The 20,106-nt window shown below is 40.9% G+C and overlaps 1 protein-coding gene across 3 annotated transcripts; it reads right to left on the bottom strand.

Annotated features, from left to right (window-relative positions):
- Positions 1-560: 560 nt before the first annotated feature.
- On the bottom strand, positions 561-20,106 carry LOC117455003 (Na(+)/H(+) exchanger beta-like). Of its 3 annotated transcripts, none has more exons than XM_034094340.2 (13): positions 19,809-20,106; positions 19,320-19,634; positions 10,135-10,595; positions 8,976-9,226; positions 8,659-8,876; positions 8,350-8,546; positions 7,880-7,969; positions 7,676-7,746; positions 6,718-6,891; positions 4,218-4,332; positions 4,005-4,103; positions 3,392-3,464; positions 561-2,785 (listed from the first exon to the last, which is right to left on the bottom strand). In XM_034094340.2, the coding sequence occupies exons 2-13, from the start codon at positions 19,597-19,599 to the stop codon at positions 2,559-2,561; spliced, it is 2,256 nt and encodes a 751-aa protein (XP_033950231.1). In that variant the 5' UTR covers positions 19,600-19,634; positions 19,809-20,106; the 3' UTR covers positions 561-2,558. The 3 variants fall into 3 exon arrangements, with proteins under 3 accessions (XP_033950231.1, XP_033950230.1, XP_071060897.1); XM_034094339.2 differs by having other exon boundaries at positions 19,813-20,106; XM_071204796.1 differs by having other exon boundaries at positions 19,320-20,106.

The raw sequence follows: 20,106 nt of genomic DNA, 5'->3' as shown, positions 1-20,106 counted from the left end.
TGGAAATGATTGAATGGATGTTTCTCTTTACAAAATCTAACGGTGGTGGCGAAGTCCATAGGGACAGCTTGGCAACTGGAAGGTCACCAGTTCAAGTCCCAGAAAGACCAAGTGCTACAGAGGTGTCCCTGAGCAAGGCACCGTTCCATACACTGCTCCCCGGGCGCCGTACATAATGGCAGCCCACTGCTCCTAACACTAGGATGGGTCAAATGCAGAGAAACCGTTTCGTTACTAGTACCTACGTCATGACAATAAGTTGAATCTTCTTCTTCAAATCACTTAGCTTAAGCAATGACATATCTTTATTTGAGACAGGAATTAAAGCTTTCCTTCATTTGACAAATATACAATACTTCAGATCATTTTCCACCTTCAAAATATAAAAATACTACAACAGAGAGAACCACACAGGGAAGCAATACCTTTGAAGGTATTCATTCAGGCAAGCAACAAGCCCAGGCAGTGCAGAGAAGATGATGCATCTCTTAACTTCCCAATTAAAGCCTAAGCACGCTCAGTTACCAGGAACAGACACATGTCGACTTAGTTACAGGACATTGAGAAAGTCAATTACTTGTGGAATGTTTCTGAAGCCAAACAACACTGCGGTTTACAAACAGTCACAATATAGAGGCGATAGGGGCACAATGTGTAGGCAGTAACACTTTTCTGCAAAGGCCATCTGGTAATACTGGGTCTTGTTGCAGTCCCTGAGAAAACACTGATCAGTGATCAGTGATGTGAAGTAATCTTGTTCAGAGACCTGGGTCAAAAATATTATTCTTGGATCACCAGATTTGTGCTTTCTAAAGGACACTTCAATACACAAGAATATACCCTCTTGCAGGCTTTTAGACACATTAGCATATAGTCCGATCAAGAATTTATGAGGCAAATCTTTGAGCGTTTGACATTTTTGATATTGATAGGGCACCATCTGCTGATGTGACATTTGAATTTCAACAAGATGTATCCAGAATGGGACACTTCAGAGTTAAATAAAGACCAAATGCAGCAGTATATCTCATCTGAACTGCTTATCAGATGCTAATGTCGCTTCGGAAACTCCCTCTTCCCCCACATCTTTCCAATGTCATATTCATGGGGGTGTGTGACCTTTTCTAACTTTCTAAATTAAATATTTGACATTAACAACCACCTCATGCTGTTTTTGGACAGCTGGGCAGAGCTAAAAAAAGAACTGTGGTCTGAACACTCTTCCTTCATTCTTGTCACAACTTCTTCGGTCACTTTTAATGTGAAAGTAAGCTACATCAATATGAAACAGTTTCTAGGAGAGACTGTCTTGATGTGTGACGTTATCCCCCTCTATAAATGATAATGCATTAGAACATCTAAAAACAAGCTAGTTATTTTTAAGCATACCCCAGCCCTTGGAGCGTCCAACATAGCTTTGAGCTAAATGCTTACACGCTAACAAAGTAAATATAATATCTTAGCATGCTCATTTCTTCATTCCTGTCACAACTACTTCTCATTTAATGTCACGACAAAGTGTAACATTACGAATGTTTTCTAAGAGAGACTGTCTCGATGTGTCCCAGTTTTTAAATGATTATGTGACATGATGACAAAAAACATTGTTAGATAGCTGTTTTTTAGAATAATGCAGGCGTAAGTGTGTCCAACATCGCTTTGAGCTAAATGCTAACACGCTAACAAGGTAAACACATGGGTAAACACTACATCATCTCTACATGCTCATTCTGACATGATATAATGTTTACCATGTTTCCCTTTTAGTCAATATTTGCTGATAAACACTAAACACAACATGTAATGGACTGAGTTGATGATGGCAGGTAAATGAGACAAGGCATTAAGTCATTTAGATTCATCCTAAAAGGGAGCATGAATGTCTAAAGGATATTTTATGGCAAACCATTGAATATTGGTCGATGTATTTCAAACACAACCCAGAAAATGTAAACTTCATAATGGCAGTAGGGTAAAAGTCATGAGCATTCATCCTCTGGGGAACATGAATGTCTGTACACAAGATTTTTGGCAAGTACTTGTTAACATATTTTAGTTTGACATTTTTAAAGCAATGCCAAAATCAAACTTTGTACAATTTGCACAACATCGTTCACCTCAAACATTTCTTTGGCAATTCTGTGCAGATTTTTCTTGATACTCATCCGTAGATAAATGGCAACACTGATATATCTGTAATAGTAACATCATCCATCTTAATACTGTGCTTTGAGGGGGTCACCTCCACCCATCTGGAGCTTCAAGCTTGTTAAAACAAGTGCTCTATTTGATGCAGATCTGTTTGTTAAGACACAAAATGGTGAACCATTGCTAACTTCAGGCTGTATTTAAGTCCTGAAATAGCAAATAGTCAGTGGTGCATGCTTTGGTAATATGTTGCATGATTAAAATCTTTTTTTTTATAATCTCATAATAAAAAAACATAACATGGAAAAGAATAATACTTCATAAACTTCAAGCTTTGCTACGACTCCCATTCATTGATCTCCACTCATTAAATACAACAAAGACATAATGAAAGTTGAATATGTGCTTCATCACGAGAGATCCTCCTCCTGGTTTGGCCCCGGGTCACTAAGGCAGCGTGATAGTTTTAGTTGGTCTTGCTCCTCCTGCTCCTGAGGCACTTTGGCTCTCGGCTCGCGGCTCTGATTGGGCCCCTGGGATTCACTCACCAGGCTAATGGCATCAAGGGGGCCGGGATCTGGCCGAGCCCTCGGGTCCCGGGGGCTCTCACTGTTGTCATAGGTGAAAACCTGATGTTCTGGGGGGTACATGCAAAGTGCAGTGACATCATTTATTGCTTAACATTTTTTTACAAGCAACTAATAAATCATAAACACTTGTAGTAGTTCGGGTTTTAGTCAGGATTAAACGATTAAACGTCACAAGAGTGCCATAAAAGACATTATGTCAGCAGTAATAAATAGACTTAACATTTAAATATTTCAATATAATCTCAAATCATTTTCATGTTAAAACAAATTCAATATAATGCTTATAATAATTATCTCATATTTGTCTTTATATTTTCATATTTTTTCATCGTTTATTTTATTTGTTTCTTTACATTGCACTTTCTTGTTTACTGTTTTATTCTTTATTACATTTTTCAAATGTATTTAACATTTTGTTCTTTCATTTCCTTTTTTTCTATATCCATTTTCTTCTTCTTTTCCATATTTTTTGATGGCACTCCTACGGCTTCCTTCATTTGGGAGACTATGCATTTCCACTTCACTTCCGAGGTAAATGTTTTACTATTTTACTCCACTACATTATTTGAAAGATGAGGTTACTTTGCAGATCTAGAATACTACAACATTTAATTCCACTAATAATTTCTGAAAGATATATTGAAAAGTCTGACCTGGTTCAAAGCACACTTTTCTCACTGACGGTGATTCCTGGCGATTTGTAGGAACTGTGAGGTAGTGACTCATCTGTGAATAACACAAAGAGGTTCATAATCATAATATGAATGATGCATCAACATGTTAAATTAGAAAGAATGGCCATTAGGTTTTACTTTGTTCATTCAAATTGAATCGTATGACAAAGGGGACATGTGGGCGCCATTCAGGTATATAAAAGCATTTATCCTTAGTAAATGGGATTACACCAGCAAAACAAGCAACTACAAATAAGGTCAAAATAATTATACTTGTCTTAGAACAAATATGTCCATCTGTAAATTAGGTTAGAAACCATTTTAGATACAGATCAATTAAAGGCTTAAAAAGAAGTCCCAGAATAGCCATGGCAACCAAAAGAAACCAGAATATGTGAACACTGTTAAATAATTGAAGGTGAGACAGAGATGCTTATCTTCCATATATGTACTGTATATCATTAAATGAAATAAAGAACATTGACTTTGAAAAGGTCAACTCTGTGATTTTCAGGTTTAAGGTTTAGGACCTAAATGAGCTTTCAAAATCAAGTATACTTCTAGGAGAAGTAGACGAGGCTGTTTGACTCACCCTCCTCTCCATCTCCACCCGCTGCTTCCTGAAGCGGACTTCACTCACGTTGTCCTCAAACGGGTCGATCATCAGGTCGTGTCTACTGTACGAACGAAGCTAAGGACAAAAATAGATTAAAAAAACAAAGCGTCAGAATCACATTTATTACCTTTCTGATAACTCATTACATTTCACTCTTTGCATAACAACGTCATGAATTATGTCCTATACCCTCTGCCTGGTCTTCTGCAGGTTACTTCGCAGAATCTTCCGGATCTCTTGCTCGCGACTTTTGGAAATACTCGGAATGGCCCGTCGATTGCCCGACCCTCTCTGCTGAATGTTTCTGTGGAGGCACATCACATCTCATTACTAGTCATAACAACTCATTTTTATGGTTTTATTAAAATAACCAAAGCACAAATTAAACATCTATACTGGTGGTTAACAAACTCATTGGCATACTGTAATTCCTTATATTAACACTTTACAGGAAACAGAGGTACAATATTTGAAAATGTAGAAATTATTTAATTTAGACAAAATAGTTTTGTACAGCAAAGATGTTTCAGTTTCATTCTGGAACAAATTATTTGAATATTCAGAATCAGAGGTATGGTTAAGCTCATGTAGGTTTTTGAATATAAATATTTGCCTTGGTATGTTGGTGCAGAGCAATGAACATAGTGGGAGTAAAATAAAAAGATACAACAAAATTCAAGAATCATACACTGAACAAAAATATAAATGCAACACTTTTGTTTTTGCTCCCATTTCTCATGAGATGAACTCAAAGATCTAAAACATTTTCTATATACACAAAATAACCATTTCTCTCAAATATTGTTCACAAATCTGAAAAAATCTGTGATAGTGAGCACTTCTCCTTTGCCGAGATAATCCATCCCACCTCACAGGTGTGGCATATCAAGATGCTGATTAGACAGCATGATTATTGCACAGGTGGGCCTTAGGCTGGCCACAATAAAAGGCTACTCTAAAATGTTCAGTTTTGCTTTATTGGGGGGGTCTGGGGGGTCCGAAAACCAGTCAGTATCTGGTGTGACTACCATTTGCCTCACGCAGTGCAACACATCTCCTTCGCATAGAGTTGATCAGGTTGTTGATTGTGGCCTGTGGAATGTTGGTCCACTCCTCTTCAATGGCTGCCAAGTTGCTGGATATTGGCAGGAACTGGAACACGCCGTTGTATACGCCGATCCAGAGCATCCCAAACATGCTCAATGGGTGACATGTCCGGTGAGTATGCTGGCCATGCAAGAACTGGGATGTTTTCAGCCTCCAGGAATTGTGTACAGATCCTTGCAACATGGGGCCGTGCATTATCATGCTGCAACATGAGGTGATGGTCGTGGATGAATGGCACAACAATGGGCCTCAGGATCTCGTCACGGTATCTCTGTGCATTCACAATGCCATCAATAAAATGCACCTGTGTTCGTCGTCCATAACATACGCCTGCCCATACCATAACCCCACCACCACCATGGGCCACTCGATTCACAACATTGACATCAGAAAACCGCTCACCCACACGACGCCACACACGCTGTCTGCCATCTGCCCTGAACAGTGAAACCCGGGATTCATCCGTGAAGAGAACACCTCTCCAACGTGCCAGACGCCATCGAATGTGAGCATTTGCCCACTCAAGTCCGTTACGACGACGAACCGGAGTCAGGTCGAGACCCCGATGAGGACGACGAGCATGCAGATGAACTTCCCTGAGACGGTTTCTGACAGTTTGTGCAGAAATTCTTTGGTTATGCAAACCGATTGTTGCAGCAGCTGTCCGAGTGGCTGGTCTCAGACGATCTTGGAGGTGAACATGCTGGATGTGGAGGTCCTGGGCTGGTGTGGTTACACATGGTCTGCGGTTGTGAGGCCGGTTGGATGTACTGCCAAATTCTCTGAAACGCCTTTGGAGACGGCGTATGGTAGAGAAATGAACATTCAATTCACGGGCAACAGCTCTGGTGGACATTCCTGCTGTCAGCGTGCCAATCGCACGCTCCCTCAAAACTTGCGACATCTGTGGCATTGTGCTGTGTGATGAAACTGAACATTTCAGAGTGGCCTTTTATTGTGGCCAGCCTAAGGCACACCTGTGCAATAATCATGCTGTCTAATCAGCATCTTGATATGCCACACCTGTGAGGTGGGATGGGTTATCTCGGCAAAGGAGAACTGCTCACTATCACACATTCTTTCAGATTTGTGAACAATATTTGAGAGAAATGGTTATTTTGTGTATAAAGAAAATGTTTTAGATCTTTGAGTTCATCTCATGAGAAATGGGAGCAAAAACAAAAGTTCAGTGTAAATAACAAAATTGTCAAGAAAAATACATTTTGATCAAAATGTTAAAATATATCTGTTGTTAAAATGAAAGGGAGCTTCACAATATTTTGCAATATATTAACCAAGGACTGTAATATGTAACATATAGGAACTGATACGTTTTGTGTTTTTTTGTTGTCAATTAACACTAATGTTTTAAGGCATGCACGTGAATCGAGTTACATTGATCAAGTTAGTATTAGTTAGTGTTAGTTAGATCGAGTTAGTATCTCTCGAACAAATGCCCTGGTATTTATATCCGTTTTCATTTGGAGCGTTCTTGCATCCAGGAGACTTGGAGTGTTCGACCTCAGGTGTATGTGAAAAAACTGAATTTGTCTTCATCACTTCTATATGAACTAACACTCACTGCATGGAGACGGAGGACAGGACGGAGGGCAGCTTGGCGGCGCTCCCACTCTCCACCAGCATCATAGCCTGCTTCATCTCCATCTTGTTGTAGAAGGAGATGAGCTGCGGCTCGGTGGAGCGCTCGCCTGCGATCAGCCACTTCTTCAAGTAGGCCTTGTTGAAGCGGTTCAGCCTGAGCACAGGAAGCACTCATTAACATTTATACTCAGTCCCAGCGTTAAAAAAAACTCATAGAATTGATGGTAATTTGATCATTACCATACAAATACCTTCTGCACTTCCCCTTATTCACACTAGTCTCTCTAAGTGTATTTGTACAGTAAGAAGGAATAGATGTATATTGTTTTATTTCATTATTTTCTAATGTATATTTTTCAAATATATGTTTTATGTGTGCCGATTGAAGGGGCTAAAACTGATATATATAATTTAGTTTTGTACTTAATTTTTGTTTTCAATTCAGCTTAGTTACCAGAGAGGGTTTGCTCATTTAAAATTCGTTTTTAACCTTCAAATTAGTTTTGGTTTGTTTTTTAACTTTTAACTTTTTTCATTCTATATTTTCAGTGAACTTAAAACATTTTAAATGTTTTATTTCCTGGTTCTCGTTGAGTTTCTACTGGCTACTAAATCTAAAACATTTAACAGATGAAGAAACAGAAGCTTCAGTCTATTTTAGGAAACCTGGTTTAACAACAGACTACAGATGAAAAATAGCTTCTTGTCTTACTTGTGTACATTTACAGAAATAAATATGTGCATTGTCCTTGTTAAATAAATGAATAACAACAGAACTTTATATCCTTTAGCTAATTCTCTCCTATCGTAAGTGATCTATTTTATTTACATAATATGTATCTTCATAATGTTCATAATTTCAAAACCCATACATTGTATAAACCTTGCTGTTAGGCCGTTTCTTAAGTAATAGGGAGAAGTCAGAGGAAAAATCCTACTTGTCTTTCCAGTGATGATGTCCATAATGACCACAGATGTCTTCAATTCCTGTGAGGAGATGACCCAGAAACTGGAGACAAAAGGAAAGTTATATGATGTTATTTCTGCATAAAGATGAACAATAAACAAAAATGTGATTCAAGCTTTAATATTTGTTACATCTTGTACGTTAACAGTGTTCCAGGTCAGATTGTGGATCTCACCTGTGTGTGGATCTCCTCGTTAATGGATGGTTTGCTCTCCTTCTTCTTCTTCACGGCCAGGAGCTCCACCAGAGGCCTGATTGTCATTCCCTGAAGACAGAAACAACAAGTGAGACCATGGAGATAGCGATAAAACCAACAAATAACCTTCGTAATAATAATAATATAGAAACCACCCTGTGTCTTTTTCTGGACCACTTTTACTTGATAGAAACATTATGCAGGAATTATATATTTTTTAAATATAAAGTGTATTATCTTATAATACTTCCTTTTATTTTTTAAATATAACTATGACATTGCTTCTTATACTATATATTACATGTCATATGTATATGTTCTTTTATGATGCTCTAACATCTACATATCTCCTCTGGTGATGATGAATGAAGGCTTTTCTTATATATCTTAATCTTGTCTGAAGTCACTTTATTGCAGATAAAACAGAGAAATGCAAATGTCCCTCTCACCTGCACAAAGACAGTGAAGAAGATGACGGTGATGATGGCGGTGAGGAACATGTTCTTCCTCTCGTTGTCGGTCAGCAGGAACCCTAGAGAGAAGGCGATGGCACCTCGCAGGCCACCGTAGGCCACGATGAACTGATCCTTTTTGGTCAACTTCACGATACGGAATTTATTAATAATGCACGTGAGGCCAATGACTCCTGAAGAATGGACAGAAAACAACATAATAACGTTTATGAAGAAGAATAACTGGAAAGAATACAGCGACAAAAGTCACTAACTGATATGTTCAGGGTTTTTATGGTAACTGACCGAGCACTCTGGACACCAGACAGAGGATGACGGTGGAAATGACGAAGGTCCAGTTCCAGGCGTGAGGACCGGCCACCGTGGACACACCGAGGAAGATGAAGATGAGCGTCTCACTCACGCTGCTCCACATCTTCAGGAAGTATTTGATGGTGGTGTACGACTTGTGCGAGACGTTAGCCTCCACGTACGGCCGCATAATTACGCCACATGCTATCAACCTGAGCATGACAGACAGGAAACAAGGAGAGCATTTTGAAATCTAGCTGGAAGGGTATTGGTTTGGATTAACAATCCCATCTTGTGTCACAGGGACTTACGACATGATGCCAGACAGGTGGAAGACCTCCGCAGAGAGGTAAGCCATGTAGCTGTAGAGGAACACGAACAGGGGCTCGATGACCCGGGTGTGTGTGGTGAAGCGGGAGGTAAAGGCCCCCAGGAGGCCGTAGATGGCGCCCACCAGAACCCCCCCCAGTGAAACCACAAAGAAACAGACGATCCCCAGCACGCCGTCCAACACGGTCACAGTTCCTGCATGAGAAAACTCCTCGAACAGGTGATACAGAACCTGCCGAGGGAAACGTTTACTGAGACTTTCTTTGTGTGTTATTCAAGGTGTTGTGCTTCCTACAGCTCTCAACACTGTTTGTTATTTAAGTGAAGGTCATTTTGTCTTCGGTCGTTCCTGTCCGTCCTCTTTATTCTTCTCATCTTCCTTTCATTTCCCTTTCTTTATACTTTGACCCCTCTTTCTTCCCCTATTCATTACCTTACTTCTCTATAATTCCCTCTATAATCGTTCCTTCCTTTCACACTTCATCCCTAATGTTATCCTCTTTCTGTCCTACCTTCCTTCTTTTTCATATACTGCCTTCCTTCTTTTTTTTTTTACATACTTCCTTCCTTCTCTTTTTACATACATACTTCCTTTCTTTCTTCCTTCCTTTCTTCTTACATTCTGCCTTCCTTCCTGTTTTTTTACCATGCTTCATTTGTTCTTCCCTTCCTTCTTACATATTGCCTTCTTTCTTTTTTACATACTTCCTTCCCTTCTTCTTTTTTGATATACTTTGTTCTCTCCTTTTTTCACATACTTCCTTTCTTAGCTCCTATTTTCCTTTCTTCTCCTACTCAATAGAACCTTACTTCTTTCATTGCTCCCTTAGTTCCTTCCTTCCCTTTCTCTCTTCTTTCATATTTTCCTTCTTTCACCCTTCCTTCCTTCCTTTGTGTCTTTCTTCCTTCCTTCTTGACTTCTACCTTCTTTACTTCACTGCTCAATTCCTTCCTTCTGTCATTGCTCTCTTCGTCCTTTCTTCATTCTTTCCTTTTCTCTTTTCTCCTTCCTTCTTTCAGATTTGTCTTTTCCATTCCACCTATTTACATCTTTCCTTTCTTCCATCATTAAAACTTTCCTTTCTCCTTTTCTCAATTCAAGTAGAAGCACCAGCCTGTTCCCCCGCCCCCCTCACTCACCACGGTGACGGCATCGTTGAGCAGCGACTCCCCGAACACGAGGATGTGCAGCAGCTCGTTGATTTGGATCTCCTCGAACACGGCCAGGACGGCCACGGGGTCCACGGCGGAGACGATGGATCCGAACAGCAGGCAGGACAGCAGGTCCACCCCGGCCAGCTGCACGCCTTCGATCTGACACACGGCGAAGATCATCCCCCCGATGAAGAAGACGTTCCACAGAGTCCCCACCACGGCGAACATCAGGATGGTGCCCATGTTCTCCATGAAGGCCTGGATGGGCAGGAAGTAGCCGGCATCGAGGATGATGGGGGGCAGCAGGTAGTGGAAGAAGAGCTTGGTGTCCAGGACGGGGGCTTCCTCTCCGATGGCTTTGATGATCCCGCCCACCAGCAGACCTACGCCAATCAGCAGACAGCTCTCCGGGACCACGTTGGATATATTAGGAATGATGTGAAAACCTGAGAGAGAAAGATTGGAGATAATTACTCAGGTAAACTAAAAGTCAACACCATACTCTTTTACTTTTCAGCAAAAAGTGTTCTCTTATAGTTTTGTATGATAACATGGGTCAACATTCCCTTTCTCCTGTATATTGTATTTGAACTTTTAACATAAACATTGTTAAGTACTGTACATTCTTTTTTTAAAGGGGCCCTTTTATGCTAGTTTTCAGGTTCATATTAGTATTTAGTCTCTACTGTGACATGTTTCCATGCTTTAATGTTCAAAAAGCCCTTTATTTTTCTCATACTGCCTGTGCTGCAGCACCTCTTTTCACCCTCTGTCTGAAACCAGAGCCCAGTCTGCTCTGATTGGTTAGCTGGCCCGGCCCGTATCCTAACTGTGATTGGTCAACCGTTTAGAGATGTCCCGCCCCGTATCCTAACTCATACAATGTGTTGAAGAGCTAGCCAATAGAAGCCTGACTGTTACATAGTGATAAAAGAACATTTCAAACAGAAATTCAGGCCCTGTTGCAAAAACAGGCTGTGTCTGTCGTGCACTCTCAAGACAGAGAGTGGCTTTTTCTCCATGTACTTTCTGGTTCCCAAGAAGACAGGGGACTTCAGACCCATTCTGGATCTTCGCGTCCTGAATCAGCACGTTGCCTGCAAAAAGTTACATATGTTAAACAGTTACTGGAACTGGTGTAGCCGGGCGATTGGTTCATAGCCATCAACCTGAAGGATGCTTACTTTCATGTCGAAATTGCTCCAAAACACAGGAAGTATTTGCGTTGTGCCTTCCAGGGGATAGCCTACGAGTACAACAGACTACCCTTTGGCTACTCCATGTCTCCACGCACGTTCAGTGTGCGCCCCCATCGAGAACGAGGTGTACGCCCCCATCGAGGGAGAGGTGTACGCCCCATCGAGAAAGAGGGCAGGCTAGGGACCTGCCTAGAGACAGCTGGTGGTGGCTGGCCTCTGAAAGCGACAACCACACCACAGTGGCTTACATCAACAGGCAGGACGGAGTCAGCTCCGCCGCCTTGTTGAGCGCAGTGAAGAACCTGTGGTTGTGGGCCTCAGAGAATCTCTAAAGGCCCCCCCACATTCCGGGACAGGAGAACCGGCCACATGTCAAGTGGCGGGCCCCTGCCAGACGAATGGTGGTTCTTCCTGGCTCGGCAGGACAATCCACCCTTGGGGGTGGACACGTTTGCACACGAGCCATGGCCAAGATAGCTGCTCTACGCCTGTCCACCGCTGCGTCTCATTCCCCACTCCTGGAGGGGGTGAGACGAGAACAGTTGTCGGTCATTCTAGCCCCAGGTCGCAGCTCGGCGCCATGGTTACACAGCTGATGGTGGGCCAGCCCTGAACATTTCCTCAGTTCTGGGGGGCGCTGTCTCAGGAAGCAGGTGCAATAGGGGCATTACCCACTCTGGGCCAACCTCTCCAGGCTTGGCTCCTGAGAGGGACAGGCTGAGAAGGGGTGGACTGTCTGACAATGTTATACAGACTATCCAGGCAGCAAGAGTGGGATCCACCACAGCCTGTTACAGGACGAAGTGATTGGGATTCCTATAGTTACTGGAACTGGTGCAGCCAGTTCACAAAACATCGACCTGAAGGACGCTTACTTTCATGTCGAAATTGCTAGAAAGCCAAAACACAGGAAGTATTTGCGTTTTGCCTTCCAGGGGATAGCCTACGAGTACAACAGATTACTGTTCGGCTACTCCTTGTCCCTACGCACGTTCAGCAAATGTGTGGCCACAGCGCTTCAGCCGATTTGCGACCATGGCATGAGGGTTTTATTTGATCTCAACAACCTCATAGTCATGACCAGGTCCAAGGAATGGGCAGATGTTCCACACAGCCCAATTGATCTTACACCAGTGGCGGCTGGTGGAAAATATTTTAGGTGGGGCTGTGGAAATGGTGACCAAACAATACTAGGGGGTTCCGGGGGGATGCCACCCCGGTAATTTTTTTTGAGAAAAGACCCCTTAAATTATGAATTCTTGAGGCTTGAGGCTTAAAAATATGAGAAGACTGATCAATACCTCCTTAATCTTCAGTGTGATTATGTGAACCATGTTTACCGAAACAAAACACAAGTCTCACAAGAAGCGTCTAAATGAGCCCTGAGCGAAAAAATGCTAACGCACTCTAGGTATAAATCAATCGATATACTTATCGGATATGCACAAACAAGCTTAGCTAACAAGCTAAGATTCCACAGATTCTAGAAATATAAGTATCATCACTGAGCGATCAGAACTCGCGACAGGGGAAGCAAATACAGACATCACACAACGTAGCTTTAGGTAGCAAAACACGGAGATAGGCTCACCTTTTGCTGTTATTCTGATCAAAAACGAGAAAAACGCTGCTGAAGGTTAATCCATAGGTTAATCCAATGTGTCTGTCACTTTGAAAAAATTATTGATAATCCATAATTCCATTTTTATGTCAAAAACTGAGTTTTCATATTAGCTGCTAATGATACAGTAGCTTCCAGAGTGTATGACAGCTTCCTGTTTTGTCTCCTTGGATACGAGTCCAAACAACTCACAGACTGCACCGGGCGCTGACGTAGGCGCCCTGTGACCATCAGATTTGACGACGCTGATTCGCTGAAATTATGTTTTGGCGGCATAGTTTAAAGATAGCAACAGTTGGCTTCTGCTGCACTTGCTTCACTCTCATCTGGGCGCTGTGCATGGCGCCCAGATGAGAGAGGGTAATGATACACGGGCAAGGCCAGGCAGGAAACATGTGACTTATCAGTAACTTTAGACATCGTAACACAATTTTAAACGAGATTTTATTGTAGATTATACATTTTCCTGATACCAATTATATAATATTTACCGTGTTTATTAAAAATAAAAAAAATATTTTTAAAATATATATATATTTTTTTTAATGTGGGAATAGGGGGGCGGCGCCCCTAGCGCCCCTATGGGCCGGCTGCCACTGTCTTACACCTAACCAAGTTGGGGGTTTGCGGTCAATTGGAAGAAGAAGAGCAGTCCCATACCTCACCAGCAGGTGTGGTATCTGGGGATTTTGCTCAATGCAGCCCCCATCGAGAGCGAGGGGTACGCCCCCATCAAGAGCAAGGTGTACGCCTACGCCCCCATCGAGAAGGAGGTGTACGCCCCATCGAGAAGGAGGGGAGGCTACGTGCCACTGTCAGAGAACAGACAGACGTCCCTGCTTCAGGCAGTTTGCAGACTGAACGTTGGTGCGAGGAAAGGAGTCTAGAGCCTCTGTCCGGTACATTGGGCTCTATTCTATCCTATCTATAGCTACTGGTGGAAAAGGGGCTTGCTCATGCTACTGCCACAGTCAAGGTGTATGCAGCAGCCATCTTGTCCTGTCATGAGGGATTTGGCGGCAGACCAGTCTTTAGCCAACCGCTTATGAAGCGTTTTTTGACAAAAAAAATATACAGTCAACCTGACAACTTTAGCCAGGATAACCTACTCAAACCAAACTCTATACAAAATTATACTAATATCTCTTAAACCAAGTTGTAAAATGGCATTTCATACTTTAAACAAATTGTGACTCATCACTCGGCTGTATTTTCCCCCACGCTGTAGTGGAAAAGTAAATCAACGTAAACTCCTTATCACAAACCTAATATTATATAATACCCAGAGTCTATATTCAGGAAATGGTTCTGTGTGCGTTAGAGCAGCACTTTGATTTGAAAACAAAAAAAAGTATGCACTCAGTCAGTCAGTCAGTCTACGCCACTGCAGCCATCTCATAAAATATATAGTAGAGGCTGCAGCAGGCGTGAATAAAAGACATAAATAACATAAATATCTGTGGAGGTCATATTTTATGTTTTTAATCTAGATTTAAATGGGAACAGTCAATAATATTAGCATTTAGTGGATGTTATACGGGGCCACAAGTTAAGTGTCGTAACCAACTTATGTTTAGTGTACACAAATCTGTTTACAGTCCACATATTTATATATTACTACAATAAAATATGTACTGTATAATGTACAGTACTTAATTTTACATAAAATGTCGTCTTTACATGTATAAAGTTTACTTACAGTATATCTGCATTTACTTGCACTCTGTGTCACTTGCATGATTCTCTTTCAACATATCTTTTTTATATTTCAATAGATTTTTTTTTTTCTTTCAATTTCTTTGCGCAACATTTCTATTTGTTTGTAAATCTTAAAGAATCACTATTATACTTTTTGGGGCTTTCCCTTCTTGCAGTGTTTAATATAGTGCACCTGAACCGCCTCCATTGGACTCCTTTGTTTACTTCAGTAACATAATGTGATCACTATGCAACACTCATGCTTCTATTGGCTAGCGCTCCAACACATTGTACGTGATAGGCTAAGTGGCGGGAAATCTCTAAAAGGTTGAGGTTATCAATAATAAATTACAGAGCCGGCCAGCTAACCAATGAGAGCAGACTGGGCTCTGGTTTCAGACAGAGGGTGAAAAGAGGCAGTAGGAGAAAAATAAAGAGCATTAAAGCATGTCACAGTAGAGGCATAAAATACAAATATGATCCTGAAAATGAGCATAACATGGCCCCTTTAAGTATTTTGTATGTTGCATATTTGACGGAGCCCGGGGCTTTTATCAAATGATGCTGAACATATATTACCAATGACAATAAATCCTTTGAATATTGAATCTGTTGAAGACAACAATCATTTTCAATGCTTTTAGTATAAATGTTAGTCCCCAGAGCAGTTGGTAATTGTCTGTTTTGTTTAAAAATATTTCCTAATAGATTTCATTTTCAATGATATTCAACAGAATGTCACTGCAAAAACCTCACATGATATCTATGTGTTAAATAAAGGGCTGAAACAGTAAATATCACTGCTCTGTTAATCTCACATTTGTCTGTGAGCTGAATAGGCCTTGACATTCAGCCTCCCTGTCATGTGACTCGGGTCGAGGCAGCTGTAAGGAACATTTTCTGTGATGTTTTATGCAGTCAGAGGTCCGTGCTCCTCCCCGCTCTGCCTCTACACTGGGTTCTTTGTTATCGAGCAGTGCATTAGGACAGGAAGCTGGACCGGCCCTCGTCAGCAGCAGCTGGACGGAGCAGATAAGACGCAGAGCTGCCAACGACTCAGTGAAGGAGAGATTCAACCAGCCAATCAGAATCATCGCTGCCCGGTGTCCTCCATTCAGGGAGGCAGGGTGAACTATTTTATAATAATTCAAAGGCAAAACTTATCTTTATTTGTAATAAATCTCACAGTAATAAGGGCAGCAGCTGTAACCAGTGTCGGAATGTAACTAAATACATTACTTAAGCTCAATTTGAGGTACTTGTACTTTACTTGAGTACTTCTATGTTATGCTACTTTGTACCAATACTTTACTTCATTTATTCCAAAGCTGTAGTTACTTAAAATATAACGAATACATTAAAATATGATTTTATGATAGATACCCAGCAGTTGTTTGAGTAATTCAAGTGAGCTTCGGTTTTACCAGCTGCAACATTAAAGGGATGAACACATGTATGCATCAATAATTATAATTCACTGGTATTATGAAAGGCCCTTTTTGCGCAATAAATACTTTCCCTTTATTTTCTTCGAGTGTTTTAAGACTTTGAGAGCAACCAAGTAGTCCCTTGAGTACTTTTACTTGAGTAAACAAATCTGAATACTTCTTCCACCACTGGGGAGGGCCTAAATTAGAGTTCTTATTTTATTAGGAACAGTCCAATGATATTATTTTCTCAGGCAACACAGTTTCTTCCCTTCGCAGCTACTGAAAAGGAGTATCAACAAGTGGTTTCTTTACCCCAAATGAATCATTTCTGGTGGACTAGTAACAGTGAAAAAGTGTCAATGTTAGCAGAAACACATTATGTTATATTTGTCATGACATTAGGTGGAGTTTATAATTACTAATCAACGCACAAATACCAAATGTTCTGAAAAAGTTTACTATTTAAATATTGAGTTCTTAAAGTAAAATTGAATAATAATCGGGACTAAAATATGTACTTAGCAGGACATCTTAAATCTACATTTTGTAAAGCTTTCTGGAGCACAAACGTTTTAAGTGCGATACTATTTTAAAATGTCCTCATTATAAAGCATAATGTAGATTCAAAAAAACTTGAACCATGAAATGATTGAACACAGAGATATTTTGTGATTTTCTTGAAAGCTCTGAACATTGCGGATCGTCTGGTCGGCAGCTGGTCAAACATCTCTTGGGTGTGTGGTGTCACTGTTTAAATAGAACATCATATAATAAAGAACAACAACAACACTTGTTTGAATACTGCAAGCGCTCAAATACTATAGACAATGATAATGATATGTGATAATACAATTGAGAAACAAATATTAAAATAAGAACAATCGTCGGTGCCTGCGACCATATCCACTCTGCTACTGAGTCACATTTCTTCCCTTCAGATTCCTAAAATATCAAAAACGCATAGGTCTTGCTGGTCGAACGGCGGCTAAGAAAATGGTTGCGGTGCGCCACAATTAGTCCATTAATAAGCAATGCTTTTAACTTGATGTTGTCCATATGGAGCTGTCAACAGCCCGTATCAATGGGATTGGAATGTGATTCCTTTCTCTCTGCGTGTGTAAATGTAATTTGATGCTGCTCGTTGCCTTAAACCAGCCCACAGGGGTCCTGGGAAGGGTGGGGCGGGTGTTTTGATCTAGTTATGTTTTGTCTTCTGGTGTTTGTGTTTGTTTGTAAGGGAGCTGTGTGTATGTTCTTTCACATGTTGTTCTGCCTTGATTAAATGCAAATTTGATCACACAAAATAAGAAGAAGAATCGAGTAAGCCTGTTGGAATAATGACTTCTTTTATATATTCTGTGTATCCTGGGGAGTAGTTTATCCTCTCAGCGTATGAGGAGGGTGGTTGTGTGAAAGCTAAAGGTCAGAGGCGAGAGAAGACTTATTATAAAACTCCACAGAGAGAGATATTTAATACCTTTAATTAGTCTGAACAACTGCAGCCAAACCTCTGCCAGGGTTATTCAAAGTCTAATCCTTCAACATGTGCTTAATTGACAGACACACTGACGCTTCTAAAACAAGTTTGTGCTGCTCAGAAACATAACCGGAGTGTTCTGTGGACACTATCAGCTCTCCTTTGGGAACCCTCATACTACTGGAACTTTTATTCATGTATTTTATACCCATGTTTTATTGTATCCGCTTTTCTTTTTAATGAAGGTTTTTAAATGCCATTTTATAAACGCGTTTCCACTGCACTATTTCTTAATGTTCTTAATGTCTTTCATTTTTGTAAAGCACTTGGCTTGCGTTGAAAGGTGCTATATAAATAAACTTGCCTTGCCTTAAACATCTTTGTTTGTTATTAACTGCTGGTGTTGTAGCTATTTTTTTTGAAAATCCTGGCTGTCGGTAACAAGACATGGCAAAATACTTTTTTATTTTGTAACCATGGATTGTAAATATGGGCTGTTTAAATAGGAAACATGGAAGTTTAACAGTTACTTGAAGGAATCCTGAGAATCCGGATAAACCTCAGGCTTGTACAAGCAGCTGTTTTTGGTGCACATTTTCTTTGTTTATATGTCCCTTAAAGTAGAAGGGAATATAATGCGTTTTTTTTTGGTTGTGTTTATGTGTTTAACGGAAGATGCATGATATAAATAGGGGTGTCTTATGATCCAGGCAGCAAAAGTTGTTGCTTGGACAGAACCAAATGTTTTGAGGATGTATTAACATAGGTTGTTTAATGGACTGCATATACGGCAGATTACACAATAGACTCAACATTTTTTTTATGACAAAAATATATTTTGAAAGGAAAGCGAAGTCAAAATGTAAAGCATTGTCAGCTATTTAGTAAGAGTTCAACTTAAGCAATGACCTTTTTCTGTTAACTTATAATATGACTCTGAGTCGACTTCAAAACATCAGCTGCTGACACCAGTACCTGCCAGGAAACATACTCAATTCTTACTTTTTAACTAAATCTGTCTTTTACCAAGCTGAAACAACATCACAATAACAAATCCTCAACACAGTATGTTCACACCTTTCCAGTGTGCCTAGAAAAAAAATGCTTATTTCTATCACATGTTCAGTCATGATGCCTGTATACTTTAATCCCTCAGATCTTGCACTTGAGTAAAAGTAGAAGTACCAGTAGGAATACTTTGTTACAGTCCTGCATTCAAAATGTTACTCAAGTAAAAGTATTATCATAAAAATATAAAAGTACTCATTATGCACCCAGTTCAGAATAATATATATGATATGCTTTCTAATGATTGATCATGAAAGTGTTCTCAAAGCTGGTGAAGGTGCAGCTAGTCTGAATGACTTTGTAGACTGCAGGGTAGCGTGTGGATTTACTCCAGGTGGAACTAAAGACACTTGATTAGATTTCACATCATGCATCCACATCTGTGAAGTAACATAATAAATGTAGTGGAGTACTTGAACTTGAGTAAATGTAGTTTCCACCTCTGACCCATGCTTGTTATTGTGCATTCATTTCTGATGTTTTATTGCAATTTTCCTCCTTTTACTCTTTCAAATGGCTTTACATGTTGTCATAGAAACATACACTTTCAATCTGACCCTGAGAAAACTATTGTATAGGCTGCAGATATCAAATTCATAACAGTTTTTGCTAAGCACCCATCATTTCCTGATCCCCTGATGCTGAATGAGGACCCCTTCAGTCCTGTGGCCACTCACCGAGCTTCATGAGCAGGGCCAGCAGGATCCACAGAGAGATCACGAAGGGCTTCCTGACGTCCTGGTAGTTGAAGGAGAGGACGGGGAAAGCCTTCTTGTGAGTGGTGGAGTTAGTTTGGTGGTGGGGGTGCTCCGGCGTGTCTCCGGCTGGACCCCCCGACGTCTCGTTGCTCCCCGACACAACAACAAGACTCCCGGAGGCTACGGAGAGGAAGAGGAGCAGCCAGAGGCAGAAGAAGAAGCCCGTCCTCCAGCACCGGGCGGGTCGCAGCTCAGCCATGTTGTTGAGATGCTTTGACGGCTGCTGCTCGTTTTCTAGATCCGATGAAGATGAAGATGAGAATAGGACGAGGAGAGGGCAAGGTGCGCAACGTAGAAACGCGCACTTTTACGTACTGTCATCTCAAAATTACGCATAGTTTTAGAAGAACAAACGGGGGTTAAATGTTGCAGACATACAAGCAGTGGGGGTTATTTTAAAACTCTTACTCGCCTGCTGAGAGGATTTAAAGCCTGGACACTTGTTGGCGTGTTGTTATTCTCTCCTCAAACGGAGCTCTGAGAACTTTATCAAGTGTCCACATCCATCCCCATCACACAGAAACCTCCAAAACCCACGCCGAACTCCTTTTCTCTTCAAATAACACACAGCACACCCACACTCAGCCGGAGAGAGGGCGACCCCTGCTGAAGTGGAGGAGCACGACAAGTACTGCTTAAAAACAGTACTTGTACTTGAGTATTTCTGTTTTATACAACTTATATTTCTACACCCTCCCATCTCAGG

Source organism: Pseudochaenichthys georgianus, chromosome 11 (assembly GCF_902827115.2).
Source record: "Pseudochaenichthys georgianus chromosome 11, fPseGeo1.2, whole genome shotgun sequence".
Taxonomy (NCBI): domain Eukaryota; kingdom Metazoa; phylum Chordata; class Actinopteri; order Perciformes; family Channichthyidae; genus Pseudochaenichthys; species Pseudochaenichthys georgianus.
The sequence above is the reverse complement of the archived record's forward strand: the minus strand, read 5'-3'. Positions and strand labels throughout refer to the sequence as shown.